We start from the raw sequence: 21,902 nt of genomic DNA on the forward strand, positions 1-21,902 counted from the left end.
GCTTTGGAGCCTGTCCTGGAACTAGCTCTTGTAGACCAGGCTGGCCTCGAACTCAGAGATCTGCCTGCCTATGCCTCCTGAGTGCTGGGATTAAAGGTGTGTGCTACCACTGCCTGATGAGATAACCAACTTATAAAGATATAAAAAAAATTATTTTGGGAAGCTGGAGAGATGGCTCAGCATTTAAGAGCATTGACTGCCCTCCCAGAGGACCTGGGTTCAATGACCAGCCCCCATGTAGTAGTTCACAACTGTCTGTAAGTCCAGTTCCAGGGAATCTGACACCCTCACATAGATATATATGCAGGCAAAACACCAATGCACATAAAATAGAAATAAATAAACTATTAAGGACAAAAACCAAAACATTATTTTAGCTTACAAATTCTGGAGGCATGTTTTAGTCCATGACTGACTGATCAATTACTTTGGGTCTAACAGTAAGATAAACATTTAAGGTGGAAATAAAACTACTCATCTCACTAGCCAGGAAGCAAAAAGATGGGTGATGTCACACCCATTCCTTCCAAGGGCACTCTTGGGTCCTTCAAGTGACCCAAGCACCTTCTATTACGTCCTACCTCCTAAAGGTTCCGGTACACTTCTCAATAGTGATGTCAGTCTTAATGCACTGACTTTTAGGAGGATGTTCAACATCCAGATCATTGCAACTTAAGACATTAATGACAACAGTGCAGTGGTTTAAGCCTATAGTCCCAGCTACAGGGAAGACTGAGTCAGGAGGACTTAAGCCAAGAAGTCTGAAGCCAGCTTATGAAAGCCAGAAGTTGTCTTCAAATGGTTGTCTCATCCTAGGAAATGGGGTCTAACGAAATTTTGCTATTTAACAAAAAATACACAAACAAAAAACCACAAGACTACCAGTAAATCTTACATTTTAATTGACTTTAATGATTATTGCTCATCTGCAAGGATTAATATTGCATTCATTAAAAATCATTCAATACAAAATGAATATTTTCCTCCCAAGTTGGTCTCCACATGTTCCCTCTGATGCCAGACATTTTCCAGTGTCCTTTGTTACATGGCTTGACAGAGACGAGCCCTTACCTATTATTCCTATGGACACAGTAATAGACACAGGACCAGAGGGCAGATTAGAGGACAGCATGAACTGGGCCCCTTCCCTCCAGCACAGCTGATCAAATGGATACACTGTTGTTGGCCAAGGTAAGTCCCTCCTGAATGTGGTGTTCTGACTGGCTGGTTAAGTGCCCTTGGAACGGGGTCTTCAAATGTTAGCATATATAGAGAAGAAAGCATGATCACATTGGCAAGGAGCAGGAAGAGACTGGGTAGGGAGAAACGGGAGAGGAAAGGCAAAGAAGTTTTGGCAAGATAATTGTCCCTGCTAAGAAGGTGCAGGGTAAAAGCTTTCCTTTCTTGTATTTCTCTTTTTGATGCCTGTTTCTCTAATCAGTGGAAAGAGAGACGTAAACATTTCTAGTACCTAGGATTAACGCATAACCCATCTTTGAAGGATCACAAGCTAGAACACGTTCAGGACTTAAAATCCTGGATAATTATATACTTAAAGCTTGTGAGCATGAAGCTCGTTTGACCATGCAGAGATACTGGCTAGCAGGGTGAGTGGCCTGGGAATAAATCTCTCTGATCATTAGAGGGCCTCTGGGAATTATCCTGGAACATGAATCAGGATGCACTTTCTCTACCAACTCTCCCTTAAGATCTCAGCTTATAATTTTTATTCATTTATTTTTTTGTGGCAAGTGTCAATCAAAAGAGGCACCATGTCTATAGAACTAACACCCGACAAGGCCTACAGTTTTGGACATATTATATAGTTATATTGTTTCACCTTGGCCCAAGTTATCATTCTTTCTCCCCATACAAACATCCCTTCAAATAGTTTAGGTTGCAGAAGCACAGCTGCCCACAGGTTTGCTCTTAAAGGATAAACCCTAAAGATGGGGCTCAGTGTTTTATACTGAGTAATGGCTCAAGAAATTGGCTGTCAGCATAAGCTGCATGAGGCAGAGCTAGGAAATTTTGCTTATGGCTCCAGTTCACTGATGCTATAAACTATGGGCTAGAAACACGGGGGGCTCATCAGAGTTTGAGACTAGGATTTTTCTAGCCTCACCTCTTCACACTTCGCTTCAAAGGTTCAAGAGATATTGGTAACCACCTGAGCTGTTCCTCAGTGTCAACATAAAATTTTTCCTTAATTTAGAGAAATACAACAGAAATAAATGCTAAGGGACAAAATTCAACTTGATAGAATGCAGTTTAGTTAAAAACTACAACGAGAGAGACCGGTGGAAGGGCTGAACTACAAATCCAAGTGAACCTACTGAGTTTAACAACACACCTCTGCGCCAGACATGCCACCTTACACAGGAAACACGGCTTGGAGTTTCTAGGGGGAGTGGACATGCACCACCTACATCTAACCTACCTGGCTGGAAGGACCATCCTGGCTCTTCTGAAGAAGTGAAAGAGCACTAGTTCCAGCAGCAAGGAAACTGGCTCTTTTAAGGCAATTTAGACACTGCAGATTGTTCCACATAGGAGATATCTTAGCATTTTTTGTTAATAAGATAATTAAATACAACCAAAGTCTCCAGAAATGGTTAAAGAATCGACTTTCTGGGCTGCAGAGTTAAACCTTTCTTTAGTGATTACGGTGAGAAACTTTCGACCTCAGTTTCACCTAAAGAGCCATGGAGCAAGTTTCTGTGTGGTCTGCAAAACTTGAATGATGAGATGAGAAAACAAAAATGAAATTATAGAAAAAAATCAAAAGGAAAGTAATAAGAAGAAAATAAAAGTTATCTTAAAAAATACTCTATTAGAGTTGGGTGGTTCATGTGGACTGGTCACTGTAATACGTCCATTAGTATCTGAAAAGAGAGAGATGGACCAGTTAACATGCCTTCTATATGAGAATCAAGGGATCAGCTACAGTATTGTCTCCAGCCTCCTCCCAGCCCAGACTGGAGGGATTTCTACATGGGTTCCTCCTGGGGTGAGGCTCTTCTTCTAAAGCTTTAGAATACTTCTAGTTCTTTACATTTATTGGCAGATTCACAATTTCTCTACCTTGTTAATCTGGTTTTCCGCAGGGCTGGGGACTGAACCCATAGAGTGACTCCCTATGATAGGCAAACACTGGACTCAACAGCCTGGTCATTACCCTGCTAATTTGCAGTGGTGGCCTTATACTCTTCAATAGCAGGCATGACACACCTTTGCTGAAGAAAGCTGGCTGTGCTGGCTGATCTAACATTGGGGAGAAGCTCTTTATTGTTTTTTTCCTAGTTACCTGTAATAATTAGGTTTGAATGGCCCATTTTTGTTGAGTCCCAGATACTTTGCTTGGTCATCTGTCAGTTCGGTCAGGTGGGCATCAAATGACGGCAGGTGCAAGCTGGCAACATATTCATCTAGGAAGAGAAAAGTAGCAGGCGAGCAGGAGACTTGTCAGATATGCCTCTTAGGATAGTCTCCCCCTCTATCTTCATTTCTTAAAGCCATTTAGGAAGACAACAAAAATGGAATAACCCTGAAAAAAACCACAACTTGAAATATTTGATTAATTAAGAAAACTTTCAAAGCTGCAAAGAGGGAAATTACCTCTTTTAGTACCCACAAGGGCAAGTAAAAGGCCATCTACCAGGTCAGCACATAGGTACCTTATACTTCCCCATCTTTCTCTGTCAGATTTAGGCTTCACCTGAGTGGTTACCATGTCATATACTACACTCAGCTTCCTGCGGCAAATCTTAACTAGATTAAACTATTGTTTAAATCATGAATCACAAAGACGATTCCAGCAGGTTCAAAAGAGCCTACTGTCACTGACATTTATTTAGGGTAAGGTTCCTAAAGCCACAAATTTTAGGCTCATAGATTTCTAAGGCACATGTTTAGTACTGTTCCATAGATAAATTTCCCTAATTTTTATGAATACAACTTCTTAAAAAAAATCTAGCAGCTAGAGACATGGCTCAAAAGTTAAGGCACTTGCTGTTCTTCCTAGACCCAGGTTTGATTTCCAGCACCCATGTGGCAGCTCATTTGTAACTTCAGTTCCAGGCAATCTGATACCCTCTTTTGTCTTTGACATGCAACAGGCAAGCCTAAATTGGAATTATGATATACAGGTAGGCAAAACACCCATAAACATAAAAAAATCAAATCACCCACATACATAAAAAATTAAACAAACAAAAATCCAAGAGCAATCATTTGAAGAAAACAGAGTAAGAATTTAATTTTTTAAAATGTGTATGCATCTTTTCCTGCATGTTTGGACCACATGTGTGCCTGGTGCTCATCAAGCCCAGAAGAGGGTACTAGGTTCCTTGGAACTGGAGTTACAGATGACTGTGAGCCACCATGTGGGTGCTGGGACCTGAACCTGGGATCTCTGCAAACGCAGCAAGTGCTCTTAACCACTAGCATCTATCTCTCTAGCCAGCAAGCTGTCTTTTAGCTTAGTCAAGCATCTGGACTAGCTAAATGTATGCGCTGGGCACCACTATGAAGAAAGGCAAAGGGCTAGAGATGTTTAAGCAGTCATACGGAGGTACAGAAGGTCGAGGAAGAGAATGGATAGGACAACTTGTTTCTGCTTCTCTCACTGTGGTCTAGGCTGTACTTAGCTGCACTGGGAAATCTGGTGAGCTCTGGAAAGATAAGAACACCTGCCTTATTTAGCTCAGGTTCTACAATTCTGTAAAACACAGTGTTATTCTCATGTTATTGGAGCTAACAGAATGCCTCCTAAGGCAAGCATCTATTAGGCACTAGAAGAGCAATCAGAACCCAACTATATCCAGTGATTTTTCTCAGGAAAGTCGTTTTACACAGCCATGCAGCCCACTAGGATTAATGCAGGTTTCAGCTTCTACTCACCCATTTTCTTAGGAAGTAAGTACACATCCTGTTTGTAGCGCCCCTCAGGTGCATTATAGAGTTCTATCAGTGCCAAAGCCTAAAGTGGGGAAGAGGACCAGGGAACAAAGCACTTCTTAGACAGGGACATAACATAAAACTAGGTTTAACAGTGCTCATCCTGATAGCACTCAGAGCTCTGCCCTGAGATAAACGCTGAAGTGATGTTTTGTTTGGTTTCTAACAAGAGACACACTGAAATAACTAAGCTGAACACTATAATTTCAGCTGAGCAGTCAATGCAGAGGAGAAAGTGTGAGCCTCAACAACCTAGAACAAGAAGTTCAGTATTCTCACCAGAACCCTGATCTGTGCTGTGCCCAGCTCCTTACATCTCACCACATACCTGTGTTGTAGCTGTGATAGAGAGAACAAAGGTAGGAACTGTGGAGCAGCTCAAATTGAGTAAACGACCCTGGGAAGGGAAGAGAGATGGGATGAGCTGCCGTCTTTCTCTCAGGTTCTCAGACACAGGAAAGAAAGACTTTACACCCTCTGAACTCCACTTGGAGAGGAAGAATTACAGTTTCAGAGCAGGACTCCAGGCTTTAGTACTTTACAAATCCGTGTGAAGGCTGAAATCAGTTAAGGGCAGGAAACAGTGTATGTACTTAGCAAAAGGGAGGTTTTCCTGAGTGCTTCTCTTTTAGGGGATACAGTTGGGAAAACACAACTCTATCAGAAGACAGGACTCTGAGGAACATAGGTCCTAGTATTTCCCACTGCCCCCCTTCCTTACTCTGTGGATCTAGTACCCTGACACAGTCTTCGGTGTGTGTTACCTCTGCAAGAAGGACAACTCGTTTGCCATCAGGCCAAATGACATGGTCCACCTGAGAGCGCACTCGCTCCCATGTTAGCTCTGGAGTGCGGAGGCTGGTCTGGAAGGAAGAACAGTTAGTCCGTTGTGGCTCTAGTGAAATGCAGACAAAAGCACAGCTCTAACGGGAGAAACCTCACCACATCGATTTCCGTGTTGGAGTGGCCCATATTGCATACGATGCAACTATTTTTCATTCTGTCCAAATGCTCCCGTGTCACCACATTCTTGTTTCCTAAAATAAAGAAGAGTGGCTGAGGAAGAAGAAGATGCTGGGCACTTCAAGTACCAGCTATTTCCAGTTAGAACCTGGGAGAATCTGCTTCCGTAAAAGAGCTTGTACACACTGTGAGAAAGATATGTCTAACAAAATATGAAAAATCACCAAGGGAAAAGCTCTTTCTTTTGGAAAACATCAAAAGTTCTGAGAACTTACTCTAAGTCTGAGACTTCATACAGACAGGTACTCCCTTCTGTGTCCCTTCTGAGATTCAGCCTGAGAGTTAACTTTGCTCTACATGTACCAAGGCACCGAGACTCACCTGTGCAAGTTATTACAACATCGACCTGCCGGATGACTTCATTGAGCTTCACCACCCTGAACCCATCCATGCTGGAAGGAAAGAAGTAACACTATAAGCAAAGCAAAGTGTGTGTGTGTGTGTGTGTGACATTGATAAAACTTTCTGAAATGATCACGAAATTAGAAAACAAAATCTCCTTCTGAGGTAAAAGATAACATTATCTCCCAGAAACAGTAAGTGATAAGTTATACTAAACTGCATACATACTGGCTCCTGCAGAGCCCCTAGATTCTACACAGGAAGAAAAAATGTCAAGAGGCCCTAGAATTAGTGTGAAGGGAACAAAGCCATATTACTCTTCTCTTCCTGGGAGACTTCTATGAAAACCAAGTGATTCAATCATCAACTCTCAGAAATAAAAAGCACGTATATCAAATCTAATAGATCACTCTATTACTCTAGCCTTACCAGGCCTGCAGAGCACAGATGGGGTCAATTTCTGTGATGTAGACAATTGCTCCAAGGGCCTTGAGAGCAGCACAGCAGCCCTTTCCTACCTGTAGAACACAGGAAAGGCAAGTTGCCAGGTCTAATAACATGATCATTGGGGGCAGACAAGGTTTTGAGGTAGGAATTAACCTTCTTTGAATTACTCATCATTTAAGTGAACACTCCAACCCAGCTGGAGCAGAGAGAAACCTAAACCAGGTTGTAAACTTCAATTAGAGATAATTTAGTAGACATGTTGTAACAAGAGTGGGGGAGAAGGAGGCTTTGGGTAACAGTTACCATTATGGAAACAAGATCAAACAAGAACAACTCTGAGTTCTTACTCCATAAAAACCCGGTGAACTCACTTGCAATGTGTCCACTCAATAGCCAGCAGCCCAAGAACTTTACTGGACCGTTGCTGAAGACAATAACAAAACTTCCTAGACCCTATTCCAGTTTAGAGACAGTCAACTATAATGTCATGTCAGTTTCTTCATTCTAATGCAAGTCATAAAATGGGGATAAAATGCTACTTATTCACTTGAATTGTATTTCATAAAAGGTTATAACTAGGGAAGCAATAATGCTGACATCAATCAATAAAAAAACTGGCAAAATATTAAAATTCAATATATTCTATACCTTTAATTCACAAATATGAAGAAGACTTTTGCCACTATTTTCTTTTTTTTCTTGGTTTTACAAGACAGGGTCTCTCTGTGTAGCCCTGGCTATCCTGGAACTCACTTTGTAGCCCAGGGTGGCCTCATAGAGATCCCCCTTCCTCTCCTCCCGAGAGCTACTGTTTTCAAGCACAGTATGGAAACATACTCTGACCAATTCAACGTTTCCAAACTGACTCCTTCACCCAGTGTTTCTATTAAGCCCTTCTGATAAGAAAACAGAGACACAGGGGCCCAGCTATTTACCTCACCATAACCACACACCACCACTTGTTTCCCACCAAACATCACATCTGTGGTCCTCTTCAGGCTGTGGAAAAAGACAAGGACTCAACTCAAATATTATTAGCAACTCAGTCCCATTGTACCAAATTAAAGCGTAGGGCAATGCCCAAGAGAAATTCAACTGGAAGCTGGCTGAGGTCACTGTGAAACAGGCCTCTTTAATGGCATGTAAAGGAGGGAGACCACAGAGGCAAGCTGTAGGTATCTAGCATGTCAAACAAATCCCACTGGTTCCCTCCAAGTCTGAATATACACATTTGAACATACCCATCCAAAATGGATTCTCGGCAGCAGTACAAGTTATCAAACTTCTGTTTGGTAACAGAATCATTGACATTCATGGCTGGAACACAGAGCTTGCCAGCTTTGGAGAGCTGATACAGCCTAAAGGGAGAAGAAGCCACAAAAACAAACACATACCAAGTTAGGTGATAAAACAGTACACAGCAAAACCTGCTTCAAATTCCATGTTGCCCTCCTTAGTGTTGGTTATCACCCAAGTCTTATTTATTTGGAAACATGATTGTTTTCTTGTCATTTCTCAACTCATTTCTTCTATCTTTACCCTTTAATTTTGGAAGGAAAATATACATTTTCAGTTCAAATAATTCACTGCTCTTCCACAAAAGGAATACTATATTCTTAGGCCAGCATTTTTCTAGCTTTAAACACTCATGTCTACTTCTGGTAAACAAAGATTACAATGATTTTGATGTGGTTTCCTGTGTCTGTGAGAGCAATCATGTGCAGTGTGCCCCCAGTAGAGCAATACTCCTAGATAGCTTTTAGTTATTTCCACCAAGCCAAGAGTGCATCTCCAGTTTTATTTTTTCTTGCATCACATGTAGTTTTGCAATAGGCTTTCCCCTCCATATTTAAAATGTAAGACTATAATACAACATTGAATACAATTTTCCAAGACACAATATTCACTACACCCCTTCCCCCAAATAATTGATAATTATTCAGTGGAATAAATGGGAGAGGTAAAAAACATGTGAATTAGAATCTGGAAAAAAAATTCTTTCTAAGGCAACTTTGATTTTCAAAAGTAAAAACTCAGTTTTATCCAAGGAAGACACTCCCATTTGGTTATTTTAAGTCTGAAACACAGCCCTAAAGCCTAGGAGAGACCAGAAGAATTTGATGAGGCAAGGACACAAGGGGCAGCTACTCCAGAATCTGTTACCTGTGAACACCAGTCACGCTCTCTTCCACAATGCCTCGGATCTTCTTAAACACGTTTGGATACTTCTTATAAACCCAGTGGGTTAAGTCTCCCCCATCATCCAGGATCTACAGAACAGCCAGAAGACTTCTATGGGCATTCAGGCTGCTAGAGCTAGGGGGAACTTTGAGCCCACTTTCTACACTAGTGAGAGAGCCCTGTATGTCTTGGAAGAGCACTTTTTAAAGATCCACAGAGTAGGCTTAGACAGTGGAAACAGTTAAATCTATTGGTGTAAAGTGGTTAAAAGAATTCCTAAATGTGTTCTGGGCTACAGTGGAAAGATTTTGTTTTGTTTTGAAGACTGGATCTTACTATGTCGCTCAGGCTGGTTTAAAACTCCTGAGCAAGGACTCCTCCTGCTTCAGCCTCTCAAATGCTGGGATTACAGGCATGCACAACCATGCCCAGCTACAGTAAACACATTTTACAAATCTTGGACTCATTTTCAGTCTAGCTGAAATATGCAGCTCCTTGAATGCAGAAGGAGAGCTGGGGCAGGAAGGGAAGAAATAAAAGTCCTACTCCAAAGAGGGACCACATCACTTCCTTCTGTTCATTTTGTTGTGTTTTCAACCATGTCCACCTAAGCTTACCCTTCCCCCACATTTCCATTCAGTACTCAAGAGACTTTTTTCCTTTCCTTTTCTTTCTTTCTTTCTTTCTCTCTTTCTTTCTTTCTTTCTTTCTTTCTTTCTTTCTTTCTTTCTTTCTTTCTTTCTTTCTTTCTCTTTTTTTTTGGTGCTGGAGACTGAATCCAGGGCCTTGTGTGCCTCAGACCCATACCGAGTAGGTATTGTGTTATAAACACTTTAGCAATAGAGCCAGTAAATAAGATCAAACATACAAAAATATATTTAGGGAACCATGCTTTAAGGGAGAAAAGGAAATAAATCCATAGTCAAAAGTATGGAATGGACATGAATTATTACCATGTTAGCTTGCCACCCATCCATGTTGACACAGCGGTCAATGCACCACCAGAAATCATCTTCCGACTCGCCCTTCCAAGCAAACACTGCAACTCCTATGGAGACAAATAAATCAGCTATCTCCCTTTGAGGTGCATCCTACATCAGTACCACTTTCTGAAATCCATGTGAAGAATGGAAGACAAGAAACAATTCAAAAGATGAAACTTAAAGAGTAACAAGTAAAATCAAATAGTACTTTCAGTTTAGAAATTACTTTAGTTAAGAATTAAGAGGTTTTTGTTTTAAAAATATCTTGAAGCCATAAAGGCCAATTTTATTTTATACTGCCATCTTAAGGAGGCAAAATTAAATATGTAAAACAAAGCTCCTTCTAGAACACTTGTATATCAGCAGACATCTCAAAAATAATGTAAATGTTCAATTCAATAAATGTTCAATGAGGAAGTAAAATCATGCGGCCGTATGAATGAACGATGTAGTCAGTTTTGAGTGACAAGAAAAATTACTTCTGAAAATGCAACGTTTAGGTTATAAAAACGTGCACATACTAAGATTTGGCTCACCAATATAATGCATAGAAAGCAACCTGCCAAATCTTTGGTTATTTTGAATTTCCTAAATCTTCTACAATAAACGCTTATCAGGAAAGAATTAGAGCAAGCCCTAGAGTGTGGGTTTCTGAAGATCTTAAGGTGGTGGCAGGTCCTCAGACAAACTCCATGCGGTTGGACTTCGGAATGTTCTAACAATAAAAATTTATTTAAATTAATTAAACTCATCAGCACATACATTTTAATGCATTAATGAGTACCAAATAAGCAATTAACTATCAATATAAAAGACCCTGTTCATAGTATTCTGCCAAGATTGATAAAACTTTTGAGATCAGCAGAATCCACAGTTTAATCCATTTGACATTAGAATTGGGCATTTCCTATTTTTTTTTTTAAAGTATACCTTGATTTTAGCATAAATTTCTTCCTGTTCTCTCCACCCCTCTGGTGGAGTTGGGATGGAATTCACTGTTGTGCCGCATGTCAGGGAAACAGTCCATCTCGGAGCTTCATCTCCAGCTCTGTTGTTTTGAGACTGCTCAAGTTTATAGTTCCCAGAATACACGGTATAATGGTAATTTTGGCATATATTTAATTACCTGAAGCAAAGCTGGTAAAAAAGTGGGAACTTACCAGCTTCAGCCAGTGCTGCAGCTACTTCATTCTGAGTTGAATAGATGTTGCAAGCAGACCAGCGGCACTGGGCCCCCAGGGCACAGAGTGTCTCAATCAATACCTATATGAATGAACAGAAAGACAGGGTGAGAAGAGTGGGCTATCCAGGAGCAGGGGACAAATCTCAGCAAGAACACAGTATCTATACCTTCATAGCAGTTGGCCCTACCCTGGAGAGTTACACCAAAGTTCAATTCAGCTGTGTGGCACAATGTTACTTAACTATATCTGAAAGACATATTCCTAAAAGTCTTTGAGCATTTTTATAACAATCATTTTACAATCTCCTCCATCAGGTGTGCTAAACATGGGTTTAGTATATGAACAAAAGTAAAGCATGCTCCATGGTTGGACAGGGAGGTTCCAGGCTATCTAATAGCACTTGGATTCGCTAGGTAGGAAGGAAAGGCATGATTATTTTTAATTAAAAGAAAATGTTTTCTTCCTCTTATATTACAAGTCCTCTGTTTTCTTCCAACAAACTTACCGCTGTCTGGGCCGTGATGTGTGTACAGCCTACTATTTTAGCACCAGCCAAAGGCTTCTCTCCCTGAGCACGTTTCCTGAGTGAAATCAGAGCAGACATGTCTGTGGAAGAACAAAGGATCTGAGCAAGGTCCACACTACCAAACCATTTGATCCTGCCCAGCCACAGGAGATAGGGTAGAACATGCAAGTATATTTCCCTGATGAGGAGAATTGGAGAGTTACAATGTTGTTTCTGATTTATATATGCAAGGACTGAGAAGAGAATGAATTAAACTTTCAAAACTGGCCAAAGTAGACAGTGAGTCTCCCCAGAGGAGAGGGAAGTAGTTACAGACAGATTTATGTACATCCTCATCAAACCAGGAGGAATGACTTTGACTTCAGGGGAAGACTCTTGCAGTAATTTCTCTGTTGTCTTACCTTAGCCTGTCAAGCTTGCAGTATTGAACATACCTTCAACATGAAACAAAACAAAACAACAAAACAGAAGAGCAGAGGCCCTGGAGTACAGCAGTGGAATAGAGAAACCAAGATTCACCTTTACTTTGTCCCAGCAGAGGTGCCGAGGACTTAAGGAGCCCCATGCTACCTCAACCTTAGCTTAGAGCCCTGCCACATCAGCTACTTCTGGGGAATGTGGCTCTCTGGTCTTGGCAGCTACAAAAATACCCTAAACAACTAACCACTATGTTGCGATCCGACACTTGCTGACTACGCACTGTCGACCTGCGAATATGGTGGCATGACGAGGAAAACAGAAACCACTCTGTAATTAGCACGCACTGGGAAAAGGAAAACAAATGTAAGGATCCTAAGGCTTAGTTTCCATACAGGAAGAAGTGTTTATCCAAAGCAAGAAACTGTCCTTTCCAGGACACTGCACTCGCCCAGGTCTTGGTAAGGAGTGCAAAGGGGCTTCTGGTCCACCACTCACTCCCCTCTTTACCTTGCTCTGCAATCTCAATCTCCCGACGTCCAAACTCTGCCTGCTTGATGTTCTTCACACAGAAATTGCTGCTGCCCTTCGAGTTGGTTTGCTGCTTCTCTCGGGGGGAAACCTCATCATCTGAACTATCTGTGTAGGATGCAGCTAGAGCCAGCCAAGAAACAGAGAGAAAAACCTCATTGGTCCAAATTCCACCGAGTGCAGTCCCCTAGGGACTCTCATTTAAGTGAAGAGAACAATTTTAATTGCAGGTCCCTTTGACGCCATCAGTTTTGCTCCCCTAGGCTCTAACAACTGGTGTGAATGAAGCTACATCTTCCAGCACTGCAGCTCCTTCTCCCTCTCTAACGACACTGTGCCACAAGGGTCTGTCTAATCCTGTACATAACAGTAACTTGGCCCATCTGGACTGTAACCAGATCCTGAAAAAGATGGAGTAACAGGAATAAGAAATGCTCTTTCTAGAGATCACGGGTTCTCACACACTTGTTCCCTGGCCAAAGTTTCCATTTGGTAGGTTTTGGGAGGTACTCAAGAGACAGCATTTCCAATAAGTTAATAATACAATGCAAACAATACTATTAAGAGACAATGAAGGGCTTTCTAAACAAATCCTTCATTACTTTAATAGCAATCTGGACTTTGGACAAACCTCTTAATCGTTTAACTGTTTCTTCTGTTGAATGATGAAGGAGTGGTATAGATGCCTCTAATGTTTCCTCCAGTACTCATTTTCTATGATTCAAAAGCTTCTGTGAATGTATGTGAGTCCAGAGAAGTCAATCTCAGTCTCAGTTGTTTCACTGTGGGTACCATCACCTTTGTTTGTTGTATTTTTCTCTTCTCTTCTCTTCTTTCTCTCTCTCTCTCTCTTTCTTTTTTTTGGGGGGGGGGGCATAGGCTTCCTCATTGAGAACTGGAGCTTAATGATTTAGGTTAGGACAGGCAGTTGGCCAGTCAGTGAACTCTAGGAATCTTCTTGTCTTCCTAGTACTGGAATTACAAGAATGCATCACCACACCTGGCTTTTTAGGTGGGTGCTGAGGATTGAACTTAGGTTCTCATGCGTGCATAATAAATCCTATACTGAGCCATCTCCCAGCCTCTCCAGTTACTCTCTAATACCTTCTCTGCGACTGAGACAGGCACAATTTAACTAGAACAAACACTTTCTATAGATGGCTAAGACAGGAGGAGAGGAAGCTGCTAGAGCCACATTATAATACTTTATATCTTCCCATTCCAGACGTTAATAGGGGAAGACACTGCCAATATAAAGGGTAATCTTGTAAATAAAGGAGACAAAACACCAGTTTTGTTGTCATAATTCAAGAAGTCTTAGTGACAAAGGGAAAAACACAGGTGGAAGGGAGTATTTTATACAAAGAACTTATGTTTAAAAGTATATTTCTTTTTAAATGCCAGTTCTGAAAGCCAAAATACTCCTGATTCTACCCTTAGTAAAGTGGACATAGCGACTTCCCAATACCACCAATGAGCTGGGCGGTGGCGGCGCACGCCTTTAATCCCAGCACTTGGGAGGCAGAGGCAGGTGGATCTCTGTGAGTTCGAGACCAGCCTGGTCTACAAGAGCTAGTTCCAGGACAGGCTCCAAAAAAACCCACAGAGAAACCCTGTCTTGAAAAACCAAAAAAAAAAAAAAAAAAAAAAAAAAAAACAAAACAAAACAAAACAAAAACCCCACAATACCACCAATGGGCAATGTTCACAGACCACACAGAAACAGCCTGGGAAACAGAGTCTCAACAAAAGCATCTTTGCTACAAGTCTTGCTGGGATGGATTTTCAGTCTAGACAAGTGAAGAGCACTAGGCAGTGACCAGGGAGAGACAGAGAGGCCATGAAGTTCACACCTACCTGAACTGTAGCTGTCTGTGGAGGACTGGGAGATGGAACGGGACAAAGACCTCCGGCCAGTCTTAGTAGGGAATTTGGTGAACTCCTGCATGTCATCAGCAAACTGGATTTGCTAAAAGAGATAAAAAGATAAAAAGCTGAAAACTTAGTACAAGGGAATCCTATGGGTTTTATTTATCATGAGTTATTTATTATCCCCTGGAGTCAGAGGACAAACTGTGGGAGTCAGTTCTCTCCTTCCAGCATGTGGGCCCTAGGGATGGAACTTAAGTTGTCAAGCTCGGTGGCAGGCATCTTTACCACGAGTCATCTTGGTCCAATGTATTTCATTTTCCAAGGCCATACACAAACTTCCCCCGAAGTCATGTAGTTCCTACTATGCCAGCAATTCTCATCAGAAAGGAGGTGGCAACAAGGTGGCTTGCTGACCCTCTTTTAAAGACCAGCTACGGCTGCTTCTCAATCATTTCAGTAAGACTTGGATTGGCAGGGGAGGAGGGTAATTCTGAAAGCCAATTTATTTTAGTAACTATACAATTTTACCAAATTTTCTTCATTAAGTTTCTTCCCTTTTATATAATCTTCAACACTAAACTCTTTACCCTTTCTCCCAATTCTATCAGAAAACAAATATAATCTCATATCTGTTTTTTGCTCTAAGTCTCTTCTAGCATATTCTTCTTCTGAATTTGGCAGTGGCCTTGCTTTTGGATAGAATGCTTAGCAATGGCAAAACATATTACAGTGTTAATATCACAGTCCAGCTATGCATCTGTATTCCATAAAACCAATGTAGTATTGCCAGAGTTTTCTAGACCCAGTAAAAATTTAACATCTTTGCTACACAATATAAACACCCTGATCATTACCACTTTTCAGCTAGAAAGAGTAAACCAGGAAGTAGAGCCATGACATGGTAGTTGAAACCCTGGTTGCTCTTCTGGAGGACCTGGCATTCTCCTCTGATCCGCAGCACCCACATGACAACTAACAACTTCACCTAAGGCGATCCTACTCCCTTTTGGCCTCTGAAGGCACTGAACTCACCTCGTGCACATACATGCAAAACACTCATATACACAAAATAATAAATTTAGAAGATTAAGAGCTATATTGATTACAGCTACACAACTTTCTCTTCTGAAACATCCATCCTCTGCTGGGGTAGTACCAGACTGCAGTATGAGAACCAAGCTTTGGTATGAGGCCTTGGCACAAGCAGTTAATATGATCAAATGAAAAAGAAAACCAAAAAACAAAACAGAACCGGTAGGTCTCTACAGTCACAAAGGAGCAAACAAAGGGACACTGGGTTGTTTCAACTTTCATCTTTTGTTTGGTGTATGTGTTTTCAACTTTCTAACTAGCATGGTTCCCAATAAGAACGAATGCAGAGAACAGAATCAAACAGCAGGCAAGAGACAGAAACCTGGGAGTATTTGTTTAGAACTCATCTTGGTTCAATATCTAACTGGGGAAGTGTTTTCTTTAGGCAACTCTGACATAAGGAAGGGAGAGAGTCCACAGCCTGTTTTGTTAAGCCTAAAAACAGACACTGAAGGTTTAAAGAGCAATACATCCAGAAGCAAGACAAACATGCAGGAAGGCATTTAATAAACATCTGCAAAATGAGTGAATTGTTAAAACGCCTTTCTTGTGTAATATCAAATTAAGCTTTTAAGATAAACGACAATCACAAATCAAGCTGAGCCACAGATATTATACCAGAACATGGTTAACAAGTATCTTCATGCAGCCCAAGACATTTCTTACTTTTGTGTTAAAACCTTAATTTTTTTTTTTTTTTTTTTTTTTGGTTTTTCGAGACAGGGTTTCTCTGTGGCTTTGGAGCCTGTCCTGGAACTAGCTCTGTAGACCAGGCTGGTCTCGAACTCACAGAGATCCACCTGTCTCTGCCTCCCGAGTGCTGGGATTAAAGGCGTGCGCCACCATCGCCCGGCTTAAAACCTTAATTTTAAAAACCTTAAATATCAAATGTACAACTGCTTTTCAAAAAGAAAAACAAACAAAAAAGTAAACCCTCCACTCACTGAGATGGCTACAAGTCAGCATTTGCCTTCTAAGAAGAATTTTCAATTACATGTTTACACTTCTCCAGTCAGCAAGATGCAAATCAAAGAGAGTTGACCAAGTAATGAATTTCAACCTAATAGACAGTTACTCTGAAAAAAGTACCGCCAAGAGCTTATCAGTGGTCTTAACAGATTCCAGAGGCAGTACTTCCTCCAGCAGTCTCCCTGTTGCTGGCATGGGCAGCCTGTTCGGAAGTGCTCTCTGCTCCAGGCTGTTAAGATTCTCTCTCCTGTTCATCTTTTTTTCCAAAGGTTCTGGGCAGGTTTCCAGATACCACCCACATGGTGGTGATGTGGGGGAGGAAACTTCAGTAACACTTGCAGATTTTTAGATAAAAAAATAAAGAGAAGCAGTTGCAGAAAGCTAGAAATATTTCTTCAGCAACCTAAGAACTGAATTAATAGGCATAATCTCTCCTTGTATTTATTATTAATAAAGCTTATCAGCAGCCTAAAGCTTAGCAAGATCTTTCCCATCTAAAAATATTAGACTGTGGCAAACAGTGCTCCTAACATGCCATCTCTCAAATAATGGATATGGTCCACATTTGAAGTAAGCCATGGCATAGTGTGGACAGCTGTCCATAAGGTACCCAGCAGCGTGCAGACGCATGCTAACCCTGCCCTCTGAACTACAAGCTGCAGAGACTGTCTCACAGCAGCTCTAAAGAATGCTGTGGCTCTGCCAGTTTTATCCAGGAGTCTAACTCTTTAGGTTCTTACCAGCTAGCAGCTGTTTCCCCTTCAGTGGAAAGTATCCTTGTTCACCTTTATGCTGTAGATAAGGATAGTGGTGCCAAAAGCAATTTCTGGATGTCATAGTTTCTAGCAAAATCAGATCTAATAGCAGCTTTCTGTTTGGACTAGATTCAGTGTATTTAAGTGAAAAAAATAACCATATTTTTAAAAGGTAAAACAAAGACAACTGCAAAAGTGTGGTTTGTATTACTTCTTCTTCTTCTTTTTTTTTGCTTTTCAAGACAGGGTTTCTCTGTAGCCTTAGAGCCTGTCCTAGAACCAGCTCTTGTAGACCAGGCTGGCCTTGAACTCACAGAGATCAACCTGCCTCTGCGTCCCAAGCGCTGGGATTAAAGGTGAGCCACCACTGCCTGTCTGTATTACTTTTTTTTTTTTCAAATCTAAAGCTTTAAGAAACACCAAATCAAACATGCGATAGTCAGCATAGGAAGGGAATAAGGAAAAGCAGAGACAGTGCGAGCAGAGTCCCCTCTTATGCTAACCGCACATCTGAGAAATGCTAGGCTAGACAGACCCAGTCTCCAAATAACACATCCAGATACAGATGTCTGCTTGCTGTGCCTTAAACCCAATTAAACATTACGTCAGTACAGTGTACTATTTTAAAGCATTACTTATGATGGTTGATATGATGGTTGACTGACTTCTGTCTAGTACTGAGGGTCATTTAGGAACAGTTACTTTACATATTCATGTAGAGGTGGGTGTGATGACAGTAAGCTACGAGAATGGTAGAAAACTTACCCAAGACAAAGGGAACACAGGCAACCCCAAAAGTTATAAACCTCAAGAGAAAAATAACTGTAATTGCTTAACTGATCTTAATATTTTTTAGCATCAGAAGTTGAATTTAATTTTGAAAATGTATGGCCTACACACTCATAAGCATAGCTCAGTCACCCTTTCTCCTTACCACACCTTATTCCATTTTTCCTTCTCTCTGCTGAATTAAAAGAAATTAAAAGCTACCAGAACCCTACTATAACCTTATGGCTAAGTGACAACTAGCAGGACAATATATATAGTGCATCATATTCTTTTTTAAAAAAATATTTATTCATTTATTTATTTATTATGTATACAATGTTCTGTCTGTGTGTATGCCTGCAGGCCAGAAGAAGGCATCAGACCCCATTACAGATGGCTGTGAGCCACCATGTGGTTGCTGGGAATTGAACTCAGGACCCCTGGAAGAGCAGGCAATGCTCTTAATTTCTGAGCCATCTCTCCAGCCCCTATGCATTATATTCTTTTAGTCAACACATTCACTTGTCACTAAATACCCATGTCACCCGAGGAGAGATATATGTAAGAAACAAGGGCTGCTAAAATCTGTGTCTGGCTCTGACTGCCCATGTAATGCGGAGACGGCTTTGTCACAAACTTTCACTCCTCCTCTAGGACATGCCGGCTACTGTAACACACAAAGACTGGCGTCTACTTGTTACATACCTGAGATGTACATGGAAGGACCAGTCTTTCTTAATACTGAGATGACTTCAGAGGTCAGTATCCTCTTCTGGTTCTGAGACATTTAAAAATATATACATTCTATCCCATTGCCTTCCCTGGAATATTGTACACAGAATTTTGCTGCTTTTGAAGTTTTTTGAGTAACATTTTTCTTAGGTAACAGCACTGAGTCAAATAGACTATCAGAAACTAGAAAATCTAACAAGGTAATTACTAAGATGTGCATTAAAACACGTTCTAAAACTCCTACACCTTTTCTAATCCCTTTTCCACATGTCTTCCTGCTAATTCTAATCTACTCCCAGCTACTCCCTTCTCAAAGAAAAAAAAAAGTCATGACAGTCAGCTCCTTTTCTTGACTCTAAGAAGAGATCAGTCTGATTCCCATTTTAGAAGCAACAACAATGAACACCAATATTGTGAAACAAGAAAATACCCAAGTCTACCTCAATTAGATAAAAGTGGTTTCCTTATGAAGGATCTTTTCTTTCAATACCCTGTCCTCAAACACATCCACCAGAGAAGAAGGATCTAAAAGACACACCTTTGGGATACAGACAGCCTCTTCTTTCATTTCCTAGTGCAGAAATCAGTTTTCTGAGACTCAGCAGGTTTTTGGCTATTCCCTGTCTTCCTTCTGTCTCAAGTTTAAGCTCTCAGTCTTTCCAGACGGGGTCTGAGTTTCTAGCAAGGGGTGGGTGGGCAGGCTGACTAATCACAACACACATCTTCCACTTACCCTTCGGGGTCTCAGCAGTCACCAGTAACACACACTACTAGAATCCAATTCCACAGCCAGACAAAATATCCCCTTCAAGGAACTCAATGTGATGCCATCAAGGCTGGTTGGTGTGAGGAAGAAGGAGGTACTATCAAGGTCATACAGCCAAGTCACTGAAATCATAAGAGACAACGCTGGGAAAATTCCCATAGCACAAGTGGTCTCACCATTGGCCAATACCCCTTTTCTTCAAGAGACAACTCTTCACTGGCCTGGACTATCTCCCTAGCGTTGCAGTCAACCAAGGAACTGCCAACTAGAGGTAAAATCAGCAAGTTGATTTTTTTTGAACATGTTAAGCAGCACAGGGACAGGCTTCCTAATCTTCTAAAAAAGCCCAACAATTTACAACATAACGTAAAACACATCCAGACCAAGTTCCCTTCTCTACTTAATCTGCTAATGCCTAATTGCCTTACCCTTATATCATGCTAGCCTACCCTCTCCTCACCCGCAACTGCTGGCATTTCATTAAGGAAAAATTAGAACAGGTGACTGAAGAACCCTGTGTCCTTAGAGCATTCCTGTTACTTAGGCTCTGTTTACTCACCTCTCCCAGAACCACTGCTGTATCTTTTACTTATTTCCCCAAATTTCTAACCATTTTTAACTCAGAAAGAAAGGTCAAACAGTATAATAAATATTTTAATACCCTTGACCTAGAATGGATCTTTAAATCTTTAAATTACATACATATACACACATGCATATTTTCATATACTGAAGTCAAAACAAAAAAAAAACTTACAAACATGAAAATTCCAGTTTTTTTGGAATTTCTTTAGAATTCATTCAAGAATAAAGAATAAAGACACTCTCCTACCAAATATCAATGTCATTACAAAACTCAAGAATAATAAGCCGGGTGTAGTGACACACATCTTTAATTTCAGCACTTGGGAGACTGAGGCAGATGGATCCTGTGCATTTCAGCCTGGTCTACATAGTGAGTTCCAGAATAGCCAGAGCTACAATAGTGAGACCTTGTCTCAAAAAAACAAAACAAAAAGACCCAAACAACAACAACAACAAAAAACACCCAAAAGAATATTAACAGTAAGTCTAAAAATTTAAGAACATTTTATTTACTTCTGTTGTGTAAGAGGTACACGTGGGGGTGGGGTACTCATATGCCGTAGAGCATAGTGGATTATAGGGAGCTCATTCCTCTCACCTCTCTGTGAGTAAGGGGTAGGGGAAGCTCACAGGCCATGCAGCAGTGAACAAATACCATTGTCTCAAGCACGGTGGAAAATGAGGACCAACACCTGTGGCTATCCAATGACTTCTACACTTGTGCCACAGTGCACACAAACAGAAACACAAAGGCACAGAGATTTCCTTGAAGTTCTTTTTGTCTTTACAGTACATTTCATAAAGGATGTACAGTTTAAGTACTGTTTGCTGGGAGCTTGCACAACCAATTACTACATTAGCTTAGGTCTGCTGTTTTAGTTGGGCTCACTTGTGTTCCTAAAGATTCGTAATGCTTCAATTCCTTCCTCTTCTATTTAATCTTATTGGCGTATAAAACAGACATAAACTTAGCACATGTGTGTATCCAGAGTCTCATTTCTATCCACGTTATTATCAGTGGCTTCTGTATGTTTTCATGTTAACTTTCTTCCAGTGAATACATATTTACATTTGCATTTTTCTTCTCTTGCATTTTCAAAGCTATCAATCTAAAATATCCTGCACTTTTGGCCCCCAACCATAGAAGTCACTTTATTTAGATTCATAGAGCATGTACTAAAAATCAGGTCCGAGGAGAGTTTTGGCAGCATACGTCTGTGATCCCAGCTGAAGCAGGAGGATCACAAGTTTCAAGCTAGCCTGGGACAGACCAAGTCAGCTTACTATGTTTCACCTTTTTTTCTATGTTGATTTTCATTCTAATGGTACCCATAAGTTAAACTGGCATATTCTACAGCAAGGTTATATGGAGATGTTCTTTTTTTTTTTAAAGAAGAAAACTTGTCAATTGTTTACAAACAGGCCTATCTGTACACTTCACACAAATCTATGGGAAGAAAATTTAATATGAAGCAAACAATTAATTCTCTGGCACCATTAGGTGATGTCGTAACCTAACAAGGTAATATCTAAAAAGAAACTTTCCTTCCTTGGTCTAGAAGTACAGTTTATGTGAGGTTTAAAAGCCAATTACATTTTAAATCCATGTATTTCTTCTGTGAGTACATGAATCACGCTGTGAGTCAGCTCAGCATTTGGGAAGGCTAGACTATGTCTAACTGGGTAGAACGAAAGGGAAAGTCTTTGCCAAGTAGTGTATGAGTGGCAGAACTATGAGCAGCTACCAACATGTGGCAGTCAAGTTGGAAA

At 40.8% G+C, this 21,902-nt stretch overlaps 1 protein-coding gene across 3 annotated transcripts in view; it reads right to left on the reverse strand.

The window, feature by feature from the left end:
* Positions 1-897: 897 nt before the first annotated feature.
* Positions 898-21,902, reverse strand: part of Ahcyl1 (adenosylhomocysteinase like 1) — a 34,142-nt gene continuing 13,137 nt past the window's right edge. Inside the window, exons 2-17 of one of the 3 annotated variants that reach the window (XM_057793137.1) lie at positions 14,451-14,562; positions 12,573-12,716; positions 11,625-11,725; positions 11,096-11,198; positions 9,906-10,000; positions 8,935-9,041; positions 8,013-8,129; positions 7,707-7,770; positions 6,754-6,842; positions 6,304-6,374; positions 5,902-5,996; positions 5,724-5,822; positions 5,288-5,356; positions 4,903-4,981; positions 3,308-3,428; positions 898-2,885 (exon numbers count right to left, since the gene is read on the reverse strand). In XM_057793137.1, coding sequence (XP_057649120.1) covers positions 2,879-2,885; positions 3,308-3,428; positions 4,903-4,981; positions 5,288-5,356; positions 5,724-5,822; positions 5,902-5,996; positions 6,304-6,374; positions 6,754-6,842; positions 7,707-7,770; positions 8,013-8,129; positions 8,935-9,041; positions 9,906-10,000; positions 11,096-11,198; positions 11,625-11,725; positions 12,573-12,716; positions 14,451-14,562 — 1,473 coding nt within the window. In that variant the 3' untranslated portion in view covers positions 898-2,878. Of the gene's footprint in view, positions 2,886-3,303; positions 3,429-4,902; positions 4,982-5,287; positions 5,357-5,723; positions 5,823-5,901; positions 5,997-6,303; positions 6,375-6,753; positions 6,843-7,706; positions 7,771-8,012; positions 8,130-8,934; positions 9,042-9,905; positions 10,001-11,095; positions 11,199-11,624; positions 11,726-12,572; positions 12,717-14,450; positions 14,563-21,902 lie in introns of those variants that run through there. The other 2 variants (XM_057793138.1, XM_057793139.1) reach the window with 2 other exon arrangements.

This window comes from Chionomys nivalis, chromosome 18 (genome assembly GCF_950005125.1).
Source record: "Chionomys nivalis chromosome 18, mChiNiv1.1, whole genome shotgun sequence".
NCBI classification, from domain to species: Eukaryota; Metazoa; Chordata; class Mammalia; order Rodentia; family Cricetidae; genus Chionomys; species Chionomys nivalis.